Below are 21,957 nucleotides of genomic sequence, written 5' to 3'. Positions count from 1 at the left end.
ACATAAAAGATAAAATCATCACAGTGTCTTATGAGGTCCTGTATGATCTGCCACAGACTGCCCCCTCCCTCCAATTATATTATATCATATTCTACGGTTCTCCTCCCAGCCCTGCCATGCACCCTGGCCTATGCTCACTCTCCTCCAGTCACAATGGCTCTCTTTCACATAAATGCCAGGGAGGAAGGAATACAAACAGAGCATGTAATTTATTGAAAACCAAGTGAATAAACTATTTAAAGAATGCAAAAATCAAGTAAAATAAGGACTGAGACAATATTTGAATTGCCAGTGAATAATCCCATGGACAAAGGAGCCTGGTGGGCTATAGTCCATACAGTCGAAACACTGAAGTGACTTAACACACACAAGCTACTGGTGACTTTGACAAAAACAGCATCTATGGAGTGATGCGAGTGTGTGTGGGGGGCGAGTCCTGATTGGAGTATGTTTAACAGCTTTCCTGAAAGCTCAGCTTATAAAGAATCCACCTGCAATGCAGGAGACCCCAGTTCAATTCCTGGGTCAGGAAGATCCTCTGGAGAAGGGATTGGCTACCCACTCCAATATTCTTGGCCTTCCCTGGTGGCTCAGCTGGTAGAGAATCCACCTGCAATGTGGGAGACCTGGGTTCAATCCCTGGGCTGAGAAGATCCCCTGGAGAAGGGAAAGGCTACCCTCTCCAGTATTCTTGCCTGGAGAATTCCATGGACTATATAGTCCATGGGGTCGCAAAGAGTCGGACACGACTGAGAGACTTTCATTTCACTAACAGAAAATGAGAGGAGAGAAGAGTTATCTAGAGACAGTGAGTAGAAAATTATTGAAGAGTTTTGATGCAAATGAAGAACAGTATCTAGCACCTGAAGTGAGATTATAACAAGATATTTTTTAGATGGGTAAACAAACGCATATTTGTATACTGCTAGGAATGATCCAGTGAAAGGGGAAAATTGATGATATGGGAGAGACAAGAATTTCTCAAATGAATCTTTGAGGGAAACAAGAAATGGAATCTATTGTACAAAGAAGTGTTTTAGATAGGAGCAGTAAGAATGATCAGCAGGAGGCAGAATAAATGTGGTGGTGGTGGTGGTGGCAATTTGTGAAAGTTCTGTTGTTATTGCTTTACCTGGTCTGTGGAGGAGGAAGCTAAGTCAGAATCGTAAAATAAGAATAGAAGAGGATGTGTTAGATGCAGGATATGGCACGCTTGGGGCTGGTACACGGGGATGACCCAGAGAGATGTTGTGGGGACGGGGGTGGGAGGGGGGTTCATGTTTGGGAACGTATGTACACCCGTGGTGGATTCATGTCAATGTATGGCAAAACCAATACAGAATTGTAAAGTAAAATAAAAAATAAATAAATAAATAAAATAAAATAAAAACAAAAACAAAAAAAGAAGTTTGAAAAGGGAAAACCAGGTGCAGGCTCAGAAGAGGTGGTAATTTGGAATTTGTTGTTGTTCAGTCACTTAGTCGTGCCCAGCTCTTAGCAACCCCATGGACTGCAGCATGCCAGGCTTTCCTGTCCTTCACTACTTCCCACAATTACTGAACTACCAGGGCTATGTTTTGGTTCCAATGGCAGGAGGGGAGGGCAAAGAAGTCAAAAGTTTATGCATGGGATTGACTACAATGATTGATCATGGAATTTAAGCTGGGTTAAGAGATAAGAAAAGACTTCAAAAGGCTGAAGGATAATAAAGGTTGGCAGGTTTCACTGAGTTTGAAGTAAGGTTGGAGTCAGGTTATTAGAGGTAGTGAGCTAGATGGATAGGATATAGTAGTCAGGAAATCAAAATGTTGAAGTGTTCACTATTGGTAATGTATGGTCTTGGGGTCTGACCATGGGAGTGAGTGGCTGAGGAAGGGTGGAGGATATAGGGAATTTTGCTGATGACTTGAAAGAATGAAGGAATATGGGGATCAAACCTTTCATTCCTTGTTCTCCTTGGAGTCCTCTATCACCTGGAGATCCTGGAGGGCCAGGAGGGCCTGCTTCACATATCTTATCACCTGAGATCAGATAAAGCAATAATAGCAAGCCAATTGTAAAATATCCAGAAGACAACAAAAAGAAAGTCTGATAGGCTAGGAAAAAAAGATTTATTTTCAGTTGTTTCTATAATATTAATGACAATTTGAAGAACAAATTTAAACATCAAATAATCACCATAAATCAAAAGTAGAAGCAGCAAGAGACTCTCTTAGTTATCAGAAATACAAGAATGATGCAAACCATCAGGTTCACTTATAAATGAAGATAAAACAAATACAACAACAGAACTTAATAGGAGAAAAGGATATAGCTTACTAGGAGGGATGTGAGGGCCGGGAGGGCCAGGGGGGCCAGGAGGGCCAGGAGCCCCGGGCTGTCCATCAAGTCCAGGAGATCCAGGAATGGAAATTCCAGGTGGACCTTCATCACCTTTCTGACCCCTTTCCCCAGGAAAGCCAGGGGGTCCAGGAGGACCTATAACTGCAGGTCCTAAGATAAAAACAAATACTCATTAAAGTGATCAAAATGATCTTATTTTAGACATATTACTTTGGGTCTCAATGAGACATTAAGTAATGATAAAATCTTCCTTTAATGTATAATATCTGTTATGTTCTTATTTTTTTCTATGAGAATCAACATGTAGAGAAAAGATGGAAAGTCCCAATAATGTTAGTACCAGTTTGAATATAAGAAAGAATAAAGTAGTTTTATTACTTTTGGAGGGCTTTCCTGGTGGCTCAGGTGGTAAAAAAAAAAAAAAAAATTCTGCCCACAATGTGGGAGACCCAGGTTTGATCCCTGGGTCGAGAAGATCTCCTGGAAAAGGAAATGGCAACCTACTCCAGCATTCTTGCCTGGAGAATCCGATGAACAGAGGAGCCTGGAGGGCCTCAGTCATGGGGTTGCAAAGAGTTGGACAGGACTGACCAACTAACACTCACATTACTTTTGGAAACGTACTAGTAACTAACTCTCTACACGTTGACACTACAATCTCTTAATCTTTGAAATACTAGAAAGCCACTGACAGGAGAAGAGGCATCTCAAAGTTTTCAGGTAAACGTGGCTCTGTTTCTGGACATTCTTCTGTTCTGCTGTCTCTTCCTGCACCACTAACACATTTTTTCATTACTACAGCTTTATAATATTTTCAAAACTGGCAAGGAAAATATACTCATCTTTGTTCATTTTAAAACCATCTTTGTTCTTTTTAAAACCATCTTCACTACACTTACAAATTTATTCTTCTAAATAAACTTCAGAACCAGCTTATCAGTAACATTTTAAAAAATCACTGGAATTTTGAATGAGATTAATTTGAATTTAAAGATTAAATTTTGGTAGAATCACCTGTATATAATACTGAATTCCCACATCAAATAATAATTATATATCTTTCTATTTATTTATTTTATATTATTTAATAATATTTTACAAAGTTATGCAAAGAGATCTTACACATCTTTTGTTAGGTTTATTCATGGGTAAATTTGATTGTTAATGTGAATTTTATTGTTGTTACTATTGTTAACTGATTTTTCCCCCTCTTGTATGTTTAATTATTTTCTTGCTAGCTTAAAGCAAATTACTTAAATTTGCAACTCATATTTGGCTACCTTGCAAACATTAAGTTCTGATAATTCGTCATTTGATTCTTTTAGGTGCTCTGAGTAGATAATCACATGGCTTGTGAACAACCAAAATGTGGGTTTTTTTTGTTTTCCACCCATATACCTCTTTTTTTTCTTCCAGACTTAGTGCACTGGCTGGGATCTTTAGTATAAGAACAAATAGCATTGGTGACATTGGTGACCACTGGTGACCATCTTTATTCTTGACTTGAACGGGAATACTCCTGATGTTTCACCACAAAGTATATTTCCTGCAGAGTCCTGTACTTACTGTATGAAGTAGACTGCTTCATCAAATTGAGAGAGTTCCCTTCCAACCTTAGTTTAAGAATATTTTCCTTTTAAAAATAGGTATTAAATTTTGACTGTTTTCTTTTTATCTATTGTCCTATTCCTTTTTAATATGTCAATGTAGTCAATTAAAGTAATGTTGAACCATCCTTGTAATCTTAGGGTAAATACTATTCAGTCACAAATACATTATTTAATATACTTCTGAATTGATAAAATATTTAAGATTGTTACTCCTACATTCATAAATAATATTGAACTATAGTTACTTCCTGTGTATCTCCTTGGTGGTTTGGTATCAATTATTAAATTTCCTTTTTTAAAAAAAATGTTCTGAAACAGTTTTTAAACTATGAGAATTGCCTGCTCAGGAACCTGGTAAAATTCATTCATAAAATCCACCCACAAAACCAATACTTTTTCAGGGAGACCTTTAACCTTCCAAAATCTTCTATGGCAATTGATCTACCCAGGTGTCCTACTTTCTCAGCAAAATTTTTATTAAATTATGTTTTCTGTTTCATGAAGAATATATATTTCATGTACATTTCAAAAATGTTGACAATTTTATAGTTTTCTTGTAATTCAAGAATTTTAAATGTATTTTATGGTATGTTTTTTTCTTTACTGATTTTGAGTCTTTTCCTGCCTTTATCTTGATCTTACTTTATTTTTACCTTTATCAAGTTTTCCATCTATTTTGTTTATGCTTCTGTTTTAAAATTTTTATTGGCATATAGTTGACTTACAATGTTGTGTTAGTTTCTGGTATACAGCAAAGTCAGTTATACATAAACATATATCCACTCTTTTTTAGATTATTTTTCCATATGAGTAGAGTTCCCTGTGCTATACAGTAGGTTCTTACTAGTTATCTATTATCTATTTTTATATGTGTGAGTGCATGCATGCACCACATCCCTCAGTTGTGACCAACTCTTTGAGATGCCATGGACTGTAGCCTGCCAGGCTCCTCTGTCCATATATAGCAGTGTGCATATGTCAATCCCAATCTTCCAATCCCACCCCCCCCCCATATCCATGAGTTTACTTTCTACATCTATACTTCTATTTCTGTTTTGTAGATAAGTTCATTTGTACTTTTTTTAGATTCCACATATAAGCAGTATCACATGATCTCTTTCTCTGACTTCACTTAGTATGACAATATCTAAGTCCATCCATGTTGCTTCAAATAGCCTGTGCTTGTTTTATTTCTTACTATTTTTACAACTTAGCTCATTTAAGTTTAGGATCTCTAATTTTGTGATCAATTAAGTGTAAGACTTTTGGCTATATTTAATGAATTTTGATATGAAATTGTTTAGCATTTAGTAGTTCATCACCTCCATTTCCAGAGAAGGCAATAGCACCCCACTGCAGTACTCTTGCCTGGAAAATCCCATGGACGGAGGAGCCTAGTGGGCTGCAGTCCATGGGGTCGCTAAGAGTCGGACACAACTGAGCAACTTCCCTTTCACTTTTCACTTCCATGCATTGGAGAAGGAAATGGCAACCCACTCCAGTGTTCTTGCCTGGAGAATCCCAGGGACGGGGGAGCCCGGTGGGCTGCTGTCTCTGGGGTTGCACAGAGTCAAACACGACTGAAGTGACTTAGCAGCAGCAGCAGCATCTCCATTTCTGTTTATCTTTTTTACCTATAGAGCTATTTACAAATGTGTAGTTCAATATAAAAATATTTGGTGGTTTTTGTTGTTAATTTCTAACTTCATTTCACTGTGGTCACAGAGTATGGCCTGCGTACATATATATTTTTAATTTATTTTTTATTGAAGGATAATTGCTTTACAGAATTTTGCTGTTTTCTGTCAAACCTCAACATGAATCAGCCATAGGTATACATATATCACCTCCCTTGTGAAACTCCCTCCCATCTCCCTCCCCATCCCACCCTTCTAGGTTGATTCAGAGACCCTGTTTGAGTTTCCTGAGCCATACAGCAAGTTCCTGTTGGCTACCTATTTTACATATAGTAATTTAAGTTTCCATGTTACTCTTTCCATACATCTCACCCTCTCCTCCCCTCTCCCCATGTCCATAAGTCTATTCTCTATGTCTGTTTCTCCACAGCTGCCCTGTAAATAAATTCTTCAGTACAATTTTTCTAGATTCCATATATGTGTGTTAGAATATGATATTCATGTTTCTCTTTCTGACTCACTTCACTCTGTATAATAGGTTCTAGGTTCATCCATCTCATTAGAACTGACTCAAATGGGTTCCTTTTTAGGGCTAAGTAATATTCCATTGTGCATATGTACCACAACTTCTTTTTCCATTCACCTGTCGATGAACATCTAGGTTGCTTCCATGTTCTGAAAGTGAAAGAGAAGTCGCTCAGTTGTGTCCAACTCTTTGTGACCCCGTGGACTGTAGCCCACCAGGCTCCTCCATCCATGGGATTCTCCAGGCAAGAATACTGGAGTGGGTTGCCATTTCCTTCTCCAGGGGATCTTCCTAACCCAGGGATTGAACCCAGGTCTCCCACATTGCAGGGAGCTACCAGGGAAGCTTCCATGTTCTAGCTACTATAAATAGTGCTGCAATGAACAATGGGATACATGTGTCTCTTTCAATTTGGGTTTCCTCAGGGTATATGCCCAGGAGTGGAATTGCTGGGTCATATGGTGGTTTTATTCCTAGTTTTTTAAGGAGTCTCCATATCATCTTCCATAGTGGCTGTATCAATTTACATTCCCACCAACAGTGCAAGAGGGTTCCCTTTTCTGCACACCCTCTCCAGGATTTATTGTTTGTAGACTTTTCGATGAGGGTCATTCTGACCGGTGTGAGGTTATATCTCATTGTGGTTTTTTGATTTGCATTTCTCTAATGCTCTAACGTTGAGCATCTTTTCATGTGTTTGTTGGCCATCTGTGTGTCGTCTTTGGAGAAATGTCTGTTTAGGTCTTTTCCCCACTTTTAGATTGAGTTGTTTGTTTTTCTGGCATTGAGTTGTATGAGCTGCTTATATATTTTGGAAATGAATCTTTTGTCAGTTGTTTCATTTGCTATTATTTTCTCCCATTCTGAGGGTTTTCTTTTCACCTTGCTTATAGTTTCCTTTGCTGTGCAAAAGCTTTTAAGTGTAATCAGGTCCCACTTGTTTACTTTTGTATTTATTTCCATTACTCTAGGAGGTGGGGCATAGAGGATCTTGCTTAGATTTATGTCATCAAGTGTTCTGCGTATGTTTTCCTCTAAGAGTTTTATAGTTTCTGGTCTTACATTTATGTCTTTAATCCATGTTGAGTTTAACTTTGTGTATTGTATTAGGAAGTGTTCTAATTTCATTCTTTTACATGTAGCTGTCCACTTTTCTCAGCACCATTTATTGAAGAAGCTGTCTTTGCCCCATTGTATATTCTTGCCTCCTTTGTCAAAAATAAGGTATCCACAGGTGCATGGGTTTATTTCTGGGCTTTCTATCTTGTTCCATTGGTCTATATTTCTGTTTTTGTGCCACTACCATACTGTCTTGATGACTGTAGCTTTGTGTGCAGGCTATGCTGTGTGCTAAGTCGCTTTAGTCGTGTCTGACTCTTTGTGACCCCATAGACTGTAGCCCACCAGGCTCCTCTGTCCGTGGGATTCTCCAGGCAAGAATACTGGAGTGGGTTCCTCCTCCAGGGGAGGAAATGCTACCAAAAAGAAAGCTGGTTTAGCAATTCTAATACAGTATGAAATAGAATTAAATGCAAAAATGCATTATAAACAGATATTTCATACGGATAAATAGACAAATTATACCACAATGATATAAAAGTCATGAAACTTACTCATCTAAAAATATAACCTGAAGTCAGGAAGCTTGATTCCTCTAGCTCCACTCTTCTTTCTCAAGATTGCTTTGGCTATTTGGGGTCTTTTGTGTTTCCATATGAATTGTGAGATTTTTTTTGTTCTAGTTCTGTGAAAAATGCCATTGGTAATTTGATAGGGATCGCATTTGGTACTGTAGTCGTTTTCACAATATTGATTCTTCCTACCCAGGAACATGGAACATCCCTCCATCTGTTTATGTCACCTTTGATTTCTTTCATTAGTGTCTTATAATTTTCTGTGTACAGTTCTTCCATCTCCTTAAGTAAGTTTATTCCTAGATATTTAATTCTTTTTGTTGCAATGGTGAATGGGATTGATTCCTTAATTGCTCTTTCTGATTTTTTATTGTTATTATATAGAAATGCAAGTGATTTCTGTATATTGATTTTGTATTCTGCAACTTTGCTAAATTCACTGATTAGCTCCAGCAATTTTCTGATAATATCTTTAGGGTTTTCTATGTACAGTATCCTGCATACATTTTAAAAAGATTTTTTCTGGTCTAATAGAGTCAATTTCTTGACTACACAATTTCAAAGCTACACACCACAAATACTTCATGTGTGTTTGAAATGAATGTACATTCTCTGCTGCACAAAATTTTTCTCTCTCAAAAATACAGCTTGATTGTGTTACTCAAATCATTTATATCCATATTTATATTCACTTCCTTGATATACTGGGGAATTTCCAATTTATCCCTTGTAGTTTATCAGTTTTCACTTTACATATTCAAAGCTATAATTTTAGATGAGTAAGTTTCATGACTTTTATATCATTTGTGGTATAATTTGTCTATTTATCCATATGAAATATCTGTTTATAATGCATTTTTGCATTTAATTCTATTTCATACTATATTAGAATTGCTAAACCAGTTTTTTTGGGGGTAGCATTTGCTTAACATTTTCTCATTGCTTAATTTTCATATTTTCTACATTCTTCTACTTTAGATATGTCTACCGTGCACAGCATATAGATTTTATTCCAATTTTATTTTAGCTTTTGTTTATTAATCAGTGTTAAGTCCTTTCATATTTATTGAAGTTACTGATTTGTTTTTAACTTCTTCTTGTCAGTTGATGTTTTTCTATTTATTCAGGTTTATCTGTGTCTGTTTTGTCCCAAGCCTAACTTGTATTACATAGGTCAAGATTTTGGTCATCTTTCTTCAACAAGTAAGTAATATATATTATTTTAATTCTTTTCTAGTGGTTACTATTAAAATGTTTAACCTAGGGACTAAAATCTGTATTTTTGGAAACCTTATATAATTAATAGTATTTATATTCTCTCCCTCTAACAAGACAATAAACCATAAAATTCACTTCCCCATTCTCTCTGTACCTTTACATTCTATGTTAGTAGTATGTACAATTATACTTCCATATTGTTACTTAAAATATTTGTTATTTTTATGATCAATACTTATTTAGACTTAAAATACTTTATTAATATCTTTCTTAACCATTCTTTCTTCTATGTTACCCACCCCTACTCCCAACTTAATCCTGAATTCATTTCCTTCTTCTTGGAGTAAAAGCTCCAGTAACTATTTCAGAGATCTGGAGGTCCTCATCTTCACCTTAGGATGACAGTTTGATGTAATATAGGATCTCAAATTCATAGTTATTTTTCCTTATTACTTTGAAAATTTGCTCCATTATCTTCATCTGACTCTCACTGCTTTGTAAGTGATCTGCTTTGGGTCTCAGACAGTTTTTAAGAACTTCTTATCCTTAAATTCTAAAATGTCCTTTCAATGTGTTTAGGTATGTATTCTGTAGTAATTTTGTATTATTATTATTACTTTTGCTTTGTAATTCATAAGCCTTTTTACAGGGAAATATGCCTTTTTTAAATAGCTAGAAGTTTTAATCATTAATTTTTCAAATATTGCTTCTTGTCCTATTCTCTTTTTCAACTCCTTCATGTTGGATTTTGGGACATCTAGGTTTATCCTTTGTGTGTCTTACATTTTATTTCATACTATCTAACACTTTAAATTTTTTGCTATATCCCTGGAGAATTCCTTATCTGAATTTGCCAGACACAGTTATGTCTTTAGTCCACTACCTTGAAGACAGAAATCCAAAGGGTATACTTTGACAAAATGGGACCCACAACTTATTCTCTTTTCTTCTTGGTAGAAACACTGAGCATCACTCATCTCATCATGTTAACATTTCATTAGGCAAATATTTTTTTATGGAAAAGTAACCATAATTGATTAAATACCTATGTATGACAGATACTGTACCAGATTTTTTTTTCAAATCTTACATGAGAGGTATGCTATCACCTCATTTCAGAGAACATCCAAATAAACATGCTAAACAAGGGCACTGCTCAATTAGCAGCCAAATTAGAAGTGCTCTACTGTACTGTGTATCTGCAATAAGGAAGTTATATAAAATTAGTACTGAGCTCCAAGATTTTACTGCACAGCAAAATCGCCATGGGGATTTCTAGGTAAATGTTTCTGGAATTCTAAGTGGATAGTGCTGTTTACTACATAAAAATACAGTAAATCTTACATAACTAGGCATCATTAGTACAATGTTTCCTACCATAACAGCATGAAAGGTACAATGATTAATATTTGGGTCACAGTAATGTTTGGTGTAATTTATTAATAACAAAAGATAGAAATGGTATTTTTTATTGTAAGACAACACTATTCAAGTAATTCTGATTTTTTTTAAAGTATACATGAGGAACTTGGAAAGGTTATAGTAAGAGCTGAAGAGTTCCTGTCAATTAAAAAATACTGATGTCTTCTAGTACCATGCTCACCCTGGAACTAGTATGATAATATTGTATACATGGATTAGTAAAGATACTATAAACACAAGGGTATTAAGTATAGTACAGTCTCATTTACCTGGAGGTCCAGGAAGGCCCGGTGGACCTTGTATTCCAGGAAATCCTCGATCTCCTTTATCTCCAGGCAAGCCAGGTAACCCAATGTTCCCTTTTTCTCCTACAGTTACACCAGTCCCAGGCCTAGGTATTACCTTTTTTATGAAAGAAAAAATAAAGGAATTCAAAGAGGAAGAGACTTGTTTTTCTGAAAATAACCTGGTAGGTCCATATGATTACAGTGCATCATTTTCACAAAGTGTTCAGATGCAAAATCATCAGGACCACCTTACATAGATTGTGAGCAGCACGCTTCAACAGATTAGAAAACGTTCAATGTCAGTATCAATATTACCATCCACTTGAGCCCCAGGCTTACAGAGTTAGAATTATGTTTGATGTCTCTTATCATTCACATTCAATTCATTCCAATGACCTAAGCCTTATAATTCTTTGTTAAAAAAGTCTCTCCAATTTGTCCCCTTCTTTCCTGTGACAGCTTCTATCCTTACCTCACACTTGGACTAACAGAAACAACTCTGAGATTTTCCCTTTAAATCCAAATCTACTACTAGGATACACTTCCTCAAAAAGCAATTTTTCTGTGTTACGTTTTCTGTTAGACCACTCACAATTGTTCATTACTTCTTACTATATGTCGCTTTATAGCCTGGACTCTAAACATACTTCTCACTCCCAATACCTCTCTCATCTGTTTCATGTCCTGTTAGTTCTAGCAATGACTTTTTAGGAGAGCAAAGTCTGATTGTACCACTTCATGCAAAATCTTGCACATTCCTGCTTTTTCCTTTGAATGTGCCATTCTAAATATCTATAATGCCTTCCCATAATCTTTCTCTTTGCCAACTCATATTTTTTTCTTAAAAAGAAAAAGAAAAGTCATTCTTCCAGGAGGGTTTTATTAGTTAAAATCAACTAGCTAATAATTCCCTATCTTCTTAGAACCTCATGCCTAAAGAATTTTATATTAAATAATCTAATATGAAGAGGTTAACTTTGTAGAGTTATAAAGGTAAAGTAAGCTTTAAATTTAAGCAACTATCAGTCTGAGATAGAAATTATCACCTACTGGCAATATTCATCTTGGCTCTTTTGGATACAAGAAATATTCAGACAAATGGACATTTGGGGGACCTAGAATTGGGATAGTAGTTCAAAGGGGAAGTGAGCTATTGAACAGGTCATACTCTCAAAATTTCCATTTCTTTTGATGCTCATCAAAATTGTATCATCTCATTTTTTAGAAAAAATATTTGTTAGAAAAGTAAAACTCTGATTTTACAATGAAAACAAATAAAAACTGTCTTAAGATCTTCTTTAAATATAATACACCCTCATCATTGGATTTGGTAAAGTACCAAGTATCAATATTTGAGACTCACTATGGACAAAAATAATTAAATAAACATTATTCAAACGTCTTATCATATAGGGTTTATGGCACTTGCCCCTGTGCAACTTTAGTGAAGTCTAAAGCCAGAAGACTTAGCAAATTTCAATGAAAGGAAAACCAATATCAACTGCAACAGAGATATTTTATTCTTAATAAGAATGAAAACATATGTGACTAGAATTTCATGGTAAATACAAATATGACAGAAAAGTTGTAAACCCTTCAAGTATTCTTTTATAGAGTAGTTTCCTACATTTGTTATGAAGAGCCCCTAAAAGCACACACTCCGGGAAGAAAGAGGTGTGAATCAGACAATTACAAATTGAGAAAAGCTATTAAGACCAAATCCATCTTTCTTCTGAGCCCTGCAGGGGGAAGGACCAATCCCTAGTTCCCCAACAGTTTCATTTTTTGAACCTTTGTAAGCAACACTTGCACCACCTGCTGGTTACTTAAGAAATGATTTGGCAATCATTATGCAAAAAAACCCTAATACCATAATTTTGGAACTTTATTATGGAGAAATAATACACAGGCAGACCAATACAAAGACTCTGAGGTCAACCTCACTGAAGTTTTAGGTGTAAAGACTTTTAAGACAGGAGGAGTTGATAAAGACTTGGAATTTTGTGTTCTATGAGGAAAAGGTATGGAGTATATGATTAAGACGCAAAATTTTAAATGCACTAATAAATTTAATAAATAAAAACTGAAAGAAAAAAAAACTTACAAGTCCAGGAGGCCCAGGTGGGCCAGTGTCACCTTTTTGACCCTGTTCAATACAATTATACAACAGATTAGTAAAAATCACATGAAAACATCAATTTCCTCAAAAATATAACTGATAAGTTTCATAAAGACCCAGAAATACACAATAAAAAAAATCAAAGAGAAATACAAAATGAGTTAATAAAACACTACTTAGCTAAGCCTAGGAAAACCTGTACTGTTATGTCAGATTTACAAACTATATGATGCTGACCAGATCAATTAACTTATTTGCCTTATATATAGACCAGACTTCTAAGGTATTTCTCGCAGTAACATAGAGAAGACACTGAATTAAAAAATTGGTATTACTAGAATCAGCTAAAAATCTTTACCCTTTTCTTACATTTAGCCATGTCTTTTTCAAAAAACTTGTCAGGGTCATAAATTTAGTGTCATTTCCGTTAGTGACAGATATTTTAAAGCTGATGGAGTTAACTATCACCAGGAATAGCTAATAAATCATAATTGGTTTGTGACTTTGCTCTTAGAATCTACTGAAAGACAAATCCAGACAAAACTGTTACCCTTAACCAGCAGATACAACAGGTGAAGATCACAGTATTCAACTGTTACTCCACTGGCCAAGACCCAAGAATAGGTGTACCTCTCACACCTCTACTCTCATTCTAGACTTATTCATAGAAACTTTTCATCTATCTATAAGCTTCTTTTAGTTTAAGGAGATATTCTGTCCTATAACTTCACATACAACTAGAATAACAAAATTTTATTCTTTGAGTATTTACTATCTTCCTTTATTCTAGCTGTGCCTCTTAAGCCAGTCTAGAACTTGGATCTAGTTTAGAGATAAAATCATCATTAAAACATGTATCCTCTGGGTACATTCAAGTTTCTCACATGTTCCTGTCCCTGCAAAACAAAGCTTTTCATAGAAAGCAATTAAAGACCAGAGAGATTGGAAAAATGGATGTTTTGTGATCTGCGATAAATATGGGAATTTGGGGCTTCATACATTTTTTTTCAAAGTCACTTTTAAAATAGGGAACTAAATAAATGACTTCAGTCAGGCTCCACGGCCAAATGAAAAAACAACAGCCAACAACAACAATAACAAAAAACAACAACAAGGAATTAGCCACGGGCTTCCAGACAATAATTGCCTAGAGAATGGAAATGTTTAGTGGCAACATTCTAAATTCACAGCTATAAGCCTTTTTTAGTATGAGGGCCTCACTAAAATAGTGCTGAATCTTCTTTCTGGAGAACAAAAGTTTTGCCGATACATGCTCAAAGTAAAGGCATCAGCTTTTAACAATGGAAATGCTAAAGTTAAACAATTCTCCATGTGTTTCTATCAGATGGACTGTGATTTAGGATAGCAAATGAAAATTTAGGGAATTGGTATAAGAGAAAAGGGAATAACATCAAAAGATGGATAAAGAAGGTGTAGTTTGAATACAAAAGCTAGTTACTTAGAAATTTTTCATTTATAACTGGGATGAAAAGAATTGTGCTAATCAGAATAAAAGCAGTTCCCTAGGCGTTTTAAAATTCTTACCTTTTCTCCATCTCTTCCTGGTTCACCAGGGTAACCAGGATCACCAGGCAAACCCTTTAAAAACATAGAAGACAGTGACATCAGCAAAAATGGTGGAATAAGAACCTCCAAAATTCCTCTCCTCCATAAAAGCACCAAGGACATTGACAAAAATGATCAATCTTTTTAGAACTCTAGAAATTAAGCAAGGGTTTGCAGCAATCCAGGAAATGTATTTTTTGGGGGAAAAAAAGACTGAACCTTGGTAAGAACAAAGTGGTTTGTGGCTCTATTTCCATCACCCTTCCTCAGTTACACAGCAGCCTTGAAAACCAACAGCTCACGATCAAGGTAAAGACTAGCAGCATAGCAGCAACCGGAAAGGAAAGAACCAGGCTGAAGCTTCTTTAAAGCCCCATCCCCACAGAATTGTCATTTCTGGTGGTTCCTAGAAAGATCCCATTACTTGACCTAATTTTACTTCTCCCAGTGCAAAGAGAGAAAAGCCTTTTCCCTAGGGATATCTGTCAAAAACAGAGGCAATTGTTGAACATCATGATTGCATAAATCATTGTTTCAAAAGAAGACAGGAACTGAGGTCCTGAATTGGAACCCCCCCTCTGGAGAAGGGAAAGGTTACCCACTCCAGTATTCTGGCCCAGAGAATTCCATGGACAGTATAAAAAGTCCATGGGGTTGCAAAGAGTTGGACACGACTGAGCAACTTTCACTTTCACCATTTTATATGTTTAAGCCATTGGTGAAGCTACAGTTTGTAAGTTGAGGACTGCCTGTTTAGCAAAATTATTTAGAAATCAATTTATCTGATTTGATTGAATATTACTTTACAACTTTCAGTCTTATTAAGAATGCTCCCTTTCCTGCAGAGTAGTCTCCAAATTTCATCAAATTTTCTATCTGTCTTTGAAAACATCTATGGTGGATACTCCTGATACTAAGGCTGCCTGAAATAATGTTCCTGGACTTCCATATTTTTACTTGCCTCTTTTTTGGTAGTAATTAGAATTATATGTCAAAACTTTAACTGGAAAAAGAAAACATGTTAACACAAAACAGACTATGTGAAGGTTTTTACCAGTTTATTCATGATGGTAAAAACCAGAAACAACCAAAATACCTTTCAATGAGTAAATGTATCAACTTGGTACTCCATATAGTCATATACTGGTCAGCAATTAAAAGTGAATGAACTGCTGCTATACAATACAGTGTGTTATACTATGTGAAAGAATTCTGATTCAAAAAGCTGTATACGCTGTGACTCCAGTTTTATGACACTCTGGATAAGCAACATTACAGAGATGGAGAACAGGTCAGTTGTTTCAATGGACACTGGGTGAGGGGAGGGGAGGGAATAACTACGAAAGATCATGAGAGAACTTTTGAGAGAGACGGAACTGTTTTTTATTATGGAGATTGTTACACAACTTACGTGTTTGTCAAAACACACAGAACTGTGCACCAAAATGGTTCATTTTACTGTATACAAATGATATCTCAATAAATCTGACTTAAAAATCTATCTTGAAAAACAGAGAAATTTCAAATTCATATTTAAAAGAGATGGAAAGGATAGTTTCTATTCATTTAAACTATTTTCAAACCCAAGCCTCTTTGCCATCCTGCTTCTTTACCAACATGTACAAATGTTGCCATTTGGAGGGGAGGGTAGATTTTAAATACTCACTGGAATTCCTGGTTGGCCATTCTCTCCATCTTTCCCTGGTTTACCCTATTTAGGATTCAAGGAAATATAATAATATAAATTTGTTATTTAGAAATATAAGGTTAAAGGATATAACAAGCTTTCTTCCAGCCTGGGACTCTCTTAAGTAGACTTTCTAGACTTTAATGTTATAATAAATAAGTAAATATGTCATTCATGCCATTTTGAGGGAATGAAGGCAGGATTTAAGAGAAAAAATAAAATTACACACATGCACAGTGCATGAGTACGTGCACAAAGACATGTTTGAAAATTTCTGTAAAGTTTATTAGAAGCCATAACACTTACTCTTTTGCCAGGCTCTCCTTGCTCACCCTTCTCACCTTTCACACCACCTGGAGGACCCTATACAGACAAAAGTAATTTTACATTGGTTCATGCAGTACTATGTGAGATTATCAATTTACATTAAATGATGCTAAAGAATTTTAGGTTACTTACTGGAGGACCACGTATCCCTGGGGGTCCAGGAGGCCCTCGGTCACCAGGAAGTCCCTATGCAGTGGTAGGGAAAAGGAAAGCAATATTAAAATTGTTAGTACTATTAGGAACAATTTTAACTAGTTGAACTACAGACTCATGTACTATAACCAAAGATGTTTTAAATTCAAAGTTGAAATCTACTAGGCAAAAAAAAATCTAGGGCCATCTTTGCTTATTTCAGTTAATTTTTAGTGTATGTACAAGCCAAGTTTTGAGGTAAAGAGCAAGAAAGCACTTCAAATTAAAGTGCTAATGATTTTTTTATTCTTATAAAATATTTTGTAATAATATAATTTGATCCCCTCATCTACTCTATTGCATGTATGCTAAGTCGCTTCAGTCATGTCCAACTCTTTGCAACCCCATGGACTGTAGCCTGCCAGGCTCCTCTGTCCCTGGGATTCTCCAGGTATGAGCACTGTAGTGGGTTGCCAAGGGCATCTTCCCAACCCGAGGATCAAGCCAGGATCTCTTACACCTCCTATATTAGCAGGCAAGTTCTTTACCACTAGTGCCACCTGGAAAGGCACCCCCGCCCCTGGCAAATATGGAACACTTCATGAATTTGCATGATATCCTTGTGTAGGGGCCATGCTAATCTTCTCTGTATCATTCCAATTTTAGTATATGTGCTGCCGAAGAGAAGCAATTTATCAGTAATACCATCTTTCTCCCTAAATATCAGTGAAATATAGAAAACATGGTCATCTAAAACAGTCCACAATCTTACAATGATTTAATTTTGTACATAAAGGCATTATTCATAATAGCCCAAAATGGGAAAAAAGTCAAGTGTCTGTCAACTGATGAATTAATACACAAAATGGGGAATATACATGCAAAGGACTATTAACTCAGCCATGAAAAGGAACAAAATACTAATACACACTACAACATAGATGAACTTGAAAAGATTATAATAAAAAAAGAAACCAGAGAATATCATATATTATATGATTCCATTTATATAAAAGGTCCAAAAATAGGCAAATCTTTGGAGCCAAGAATTAAATTAGTGGTTTTCATTTAATTAAACTTTCAGGGCTTGAAAGTTTAGGGAAAAATATTAAGTGATAACTAATAGGTGTGGCGTTTTGTTCAGGGGGCTCATGAAAATGTTCTAAAATCAGACTGCAGTGATTATCTTGTGAATATATTAAATAGATGTAATTGTACACTTTAAATGGGTGAATTTTATAGTAAATAGAGTATATCTCAGTCAAGATATTTTAAAATTTTAATTATCTCTAACCCTTGTTATTTCAAAAAGACTATCACAAATAACCTTATTCCAGCTTGTACTGCATTTTAATGGAATGCCACTTTCATAGCAAGATATTCATTGATTTCCTCCCTATATACTCACCTGATCTCCTTTCTGAAATTCTACATCGATTGGTCTTTTTTGTTCACTGATCTGCCCAGGTGGCCCAGGGGGGCCCTGAAGACCTTGCTCACCCTGTTTGCAAGATAAAATAAGTAAGTAATATTTCATAGTTTAAACAGACAATAATATAACATGCAAGCTAATTTAGTTGCAAGAAGCAAAAAGACAAGTTCAAATGACGGTGAAAGAAAAAAACTGAGGGTTGAATAATCAACTTTTTTCTCTACTCACCTTCTCACCCTTGGGTCCCTGGAAATTTAAGCCCATATTCCCCTGAAGAGAGAGATTTGAATTTAAAACCTCATTGACTATGTCAGAAACCAACACAACATTGTAAAGCAATTTTCCTCCAATTAAAAAATAAACAAATTAAATAAAAAAACCTCATTGACAAAAACAACAACAACAACAAAATCCACACCAAATAAAAGATGCTAAAAGAAGAAAGAAAATTACCTTTGGTCCTGGAAGTCCTGGTGGGCCAGGAGGGCCCTAAGAGTGAAAGACACAGAAAAAGGATAAAAGAGTTATATTAATGAGTATATTAAAAATAAGTGGGTTTCATAGAAGTAAGGACTGAAAAAAGTCCTTTAAAATAATATTTCCTGAGGTTTTTTTCTCATTGTTTTCTCGTCAGAGACACATATTTAAATTGAAACTAGACACATATTTAAAAGAAACTAGATAATAGTGGTGACTTCTCTTGACAGGCTACAAATGGGTGAGGGAAGAAATATAAGGATGGGTAGAGGCCATGGGGTAGCACTCATGCCAAACAAAAATTAATCTCAACAAATATCAAACTTATCATATCAGAATTATGGGTTAAACTCAGGTACCATTAGACAATTAACTGTCCAGTTCTAAAAGGCATGCGTTTACTTTTTTAGTGCAATTTGATTTTATATGATCTTTGTATATTTGAGAATGTTTTAAGGTTTGAAAAGTTAAACTGGCATTTGTCTGTCCAGGGATATCACCTCCTGATGTCAACTGATCTATTTACATATTATACCTTGGTAGCATTTCTAAGACTTTGCTTCATCCTTTGAATCAAGGTTAATTGCAGGGACATTAAGAACAGAGTCAATGTGCTATGTGGTCACAAGAATTAAGGAAATTCAAGGTGTAGCAATACACCTAGGGTAGGCCAAAGTTGTAAGAGTTTGGAAAAAGTGCCCTGCTCCAGAGTCTCATGTTTTGCAAGATATTTACAACTAAAAAAAACTAAACAAAGAGGTTTTCTAATCCTCTCCTAAAGATTCGTAAAAAAGCAGAAATTACAATCTTTTTCTGGTAGATCTTCTAGTATTTATCAAACATTATTTTGTTATTCCATTCATTCATGAATAGAGGACCAATGGTCACAAGCAAAAATGTTTAATCTATAAAGGTATAATGAAAACTGTCATTTAAATATATGATAGATGAGAGATAGAATGGCACATGAGAAATTACTTTGAAGTACAATTTTCTTGCCCTTTTAACAGGGCAACAGTAAAGTTCTAAGTTTAAAATATGACTTAAATGAAATTTAAGTATTTCAGGGGTAAAAGTACTTACAATTTATTTGAGTAGAAATATAAGTGACAATACAGGTAATAAAGTAAGAGAACTGGTTGCACATTCAGGGTCTTTCTAAGTTTCTGCTTCTTTCCTAGGGAATAAAGATCCTTATCCCATTTCAGAGTGATTCACTACCCTCACCAATCCTCCTGTTCTGTCACAGGTCCTTAAGAAATGAGAGCCGATTTTGTGTGTGTGTGAATATCTATTTTTATTCCTTTTAAACAGAAAACTGCATCTTGAAGAAACATGTTTCATCAAGTGACTTAAGAATTGGCTTAGAAGTCTTCATAAGATGGCCCCAGAAGTGACTTCAAATCTGACACATCAAGAGTTAACCTCCAAGATACTTTATTTTAAATCTTTCCTTTTGTGTACCTCATTCTTTCCATCTATAAAATGGAGCTATTATTTAGCACATATATTATTCACCATAACACTATAGAATCTCCTATATAAGAAAATTTAAGAAAACTATAGATCAAATTCATTATACTTTCAAGTAATATTAATATTTGTAAAATGAAAGAAAAGGGGGAGAAATGAAATCACAGAAGCAAGCTCACCATCAAACCTGGTGGTCCTGGGGGACCAATTGGCCCTGGTATACCAGGGGGACCAGCTGGGCCCTGTTATAAAGAAAGTAAAGAAAAGGATAAGAAAAAACGTGTATAAAGAACTAAATGGGCGAAATTTAAGTTTAGTTGCCAGAATTCTGTTCTACAATTCTATAATTCTGAAGTACTATAAGCAGAACTTTAAAATGTAGAAGAATAAAAGGATTCATGTTGATGTATGGCAAAACCAATACAGTATTGTAAAGTAAAATAAAGTAAAAAAAAAAAAAGAATAAAAAGATTGAATGACTATAAAGAAATTCAACTAAACAGAATGAATGCAGTTTTTAGACAACTTATGTTTTACAGTGGTATACAATAAATATGGGACAAAAGGTTCGATGCATGATACTGGATGCTTGGGGCTGGTGCACTGGAACGACCCAGAGGGATGGTATGGGGAGGGAGGAGGGAGGCGGGTTCAGGATGGGGAACACGTGTATACATGTGGTGGATTCATGTTGATGTATGTACAATATTGTAAAGTAATTAACCTCCAATTAAAATAAATAAATTTATATTAAAAAATAAAATAAAATAAAATATGAAGCAATAAAGATGGGCCATTAGTGGAGCTTTTATGCTAGAAATGGGAAGGGAAAACCTACTAGTTTCAAGGTGGCTTCTCTAAATATAAAATAAAAATACATAAAATTAAACACAAAGAGGGATGTGAGAAAAACTGGGACAAAAGATAAAGGAATGATGTAATGGTTGTGGAGCAAAATTAGGCATCTTAATAAGCTGAAGATTTGACTGCCTTGAAATCTAGCAATTTTATATCTAGATATAAATTATGGATTATTGTATAATTTAAAAAATCTCAAAACAACCCAAATATCCAACAACAGGAGATCAGAGAAACAAATTCTAGTATATCAAACAATGGACTGTAACACAGAAGTGAAACTGAATGAACTATGGTCATATACAATAATATGGGTGAATCTTAACAGATCAAATAGAAAAAGTTGCAGAAAACTACACATATATTTCATATTACTTTAAAAACTAAATACTCTTGTTTAATGATATATATGCATGTAATAAAACTATTTTTAAGAAGAAATGGAAAACCCAGGATGGTAGCTACATCTTGGGAGAATGCAGAAGGATGTGACTGCCAAGAAAGGTTGATTGAAAATTACAATGTTCTAGTTTTTAAATACTGCATTGGGCTCATCAGTGCTCATTTGGTCATTATGCTTTATAACCTACATATACTTTGCATGTATTCTGCTATATTTTCAAATATAATACAGTAAAATTTAGAAAAGATTGGTAATACTTAAGAACATATGGATGGGTAATATCAAGTATGTATTAAGGTGATTAATGAAAAAAGTCCCTGACATTGTATCTTAGTGATCAAATATTAGAAAGAACTGATTTTTATTTTTGGCAAAGGGAGCAATCCTCATGAAATATAAACCTTAAAAAAATTAATTTCCTAATCTATAAATCCCCAAAAGTTGTTGTCATCTCTGTGTATGTTATGTGTAGGCTGACATGACAATTCTTTAGAAAAAATTAGATCACACTTGATGTTCACTATACATATATTTTATTCTTTCAGCCTTCAAAGTATGTTCATACATTATGCATAACTGATAATGTTATAAATGAATTCTTCAAATACCTTGAATGGGAAACCTGCAATTTTTAATCAGACCATTTACCTCTACTACCTTATTGATCTCCACAGCACAGAAATAAGACTATATAGAAGGCTGTTTCTGCTGCAAAACTCTGAAACAAAAATTTCCATGGAAACTGGATTTGAAAAGTAAAAGAACAAGCCACACTTCTTAAAAAGCTCCCTGGTCAAGACTGCTTT

At 35.1% G+C, this 21,957-nt stretch overlaps 1 protein-coding gene and 1 non-coding gene across 5 annotated transcripts in view; both read right to left on the bottom strand.

The window, feature by feature from the left end:
• Window positions 1-21,957, bottom strand: part of LOC120881379 (collagen alpha-5(IV) chain) — a 248,801-nt gene that overhangs the window by 80,286 nt on the left and 146,558 nt on the right. For all 4 annotated transcript variants that reach the window (XM_040265055.1, XM_040265057.1, XM_040265056.1 and 1 more), the window contains exons 10-21: window positions 20,070-20,132; window positions 18,394-18,429; window positions 18,169-18,210; window positions 17,917-18,009; window positions 16,509-16,562; window positions 16,356-16,412; window positions 16,029-16,073; window positions 14,342-14,395; window positions 12,782-12,823; window positions 10,660-10,792; window positions 2,320-2,493; window positions 1,938-2,021 (exon numbers count right to left, since the gene is read on the bottom strand). In XM_040265055.1, coding sequence (XP_040120989.1) covers window positions 1,938-2,021; window positions 2,320-2,493; window positions 10,660-10,792; window positions 12,782-12,823; window positions 14,342-14,395; window positions 16,029-16,073; window positions 16,356-16,412; window positions 16,509-16,562; window positions 17,917-18,009; window positions 18,169-18,210; window positions 18,394-18,429; window positions 20,070-20,132 — 877 coding nt within the window. The remainder of the gene's footprint in view (window positions 1-1,937; window positions 2,022-2,319; window positions 2,494-10,659; window positions 10,793-12,781; window positions 12,824-14,341; window positions 14,396-16,028; window positions 16,074-16,355; window positions 16,413-16,508; window positions 16,563-17,916; window positions 18,010-18,168; window positions 18,211-18,393; window positions 18,430-20,069; window positions 20,133-21,957) is intronic.
• On the bottom strand, window positions 17,092-17,199 carry LOC120882743. The gene has a single exon (XR_005725595.1). It is a non-coding gene; the product is annotated as a U6 spliceosomal RNA (small nuclear RNA).

The sequence above is a fragment of the Oryx dammah genome, unplaced genomic scaffold, assembly GCF_014754425.2.
Source record: "Oryx dammah isolate SB20612 unplaced genomic scaffold, SCBI_Odam_1.1 HiC_scaffold_23, whole genome shotgun sequence".
Taxonomy (NCBI): domain Eukaryota; kingdom Metazoa; phylum Chordata; class Mammalia; order Artiodactyla; family Bovidae; genus Oryx; species Oryx dammah.
The sequence above is the reverse complement of the archived record's forward strand: the minus strand, read 5'-3'. Positions and strand labels throughout refer to the sequence as shown.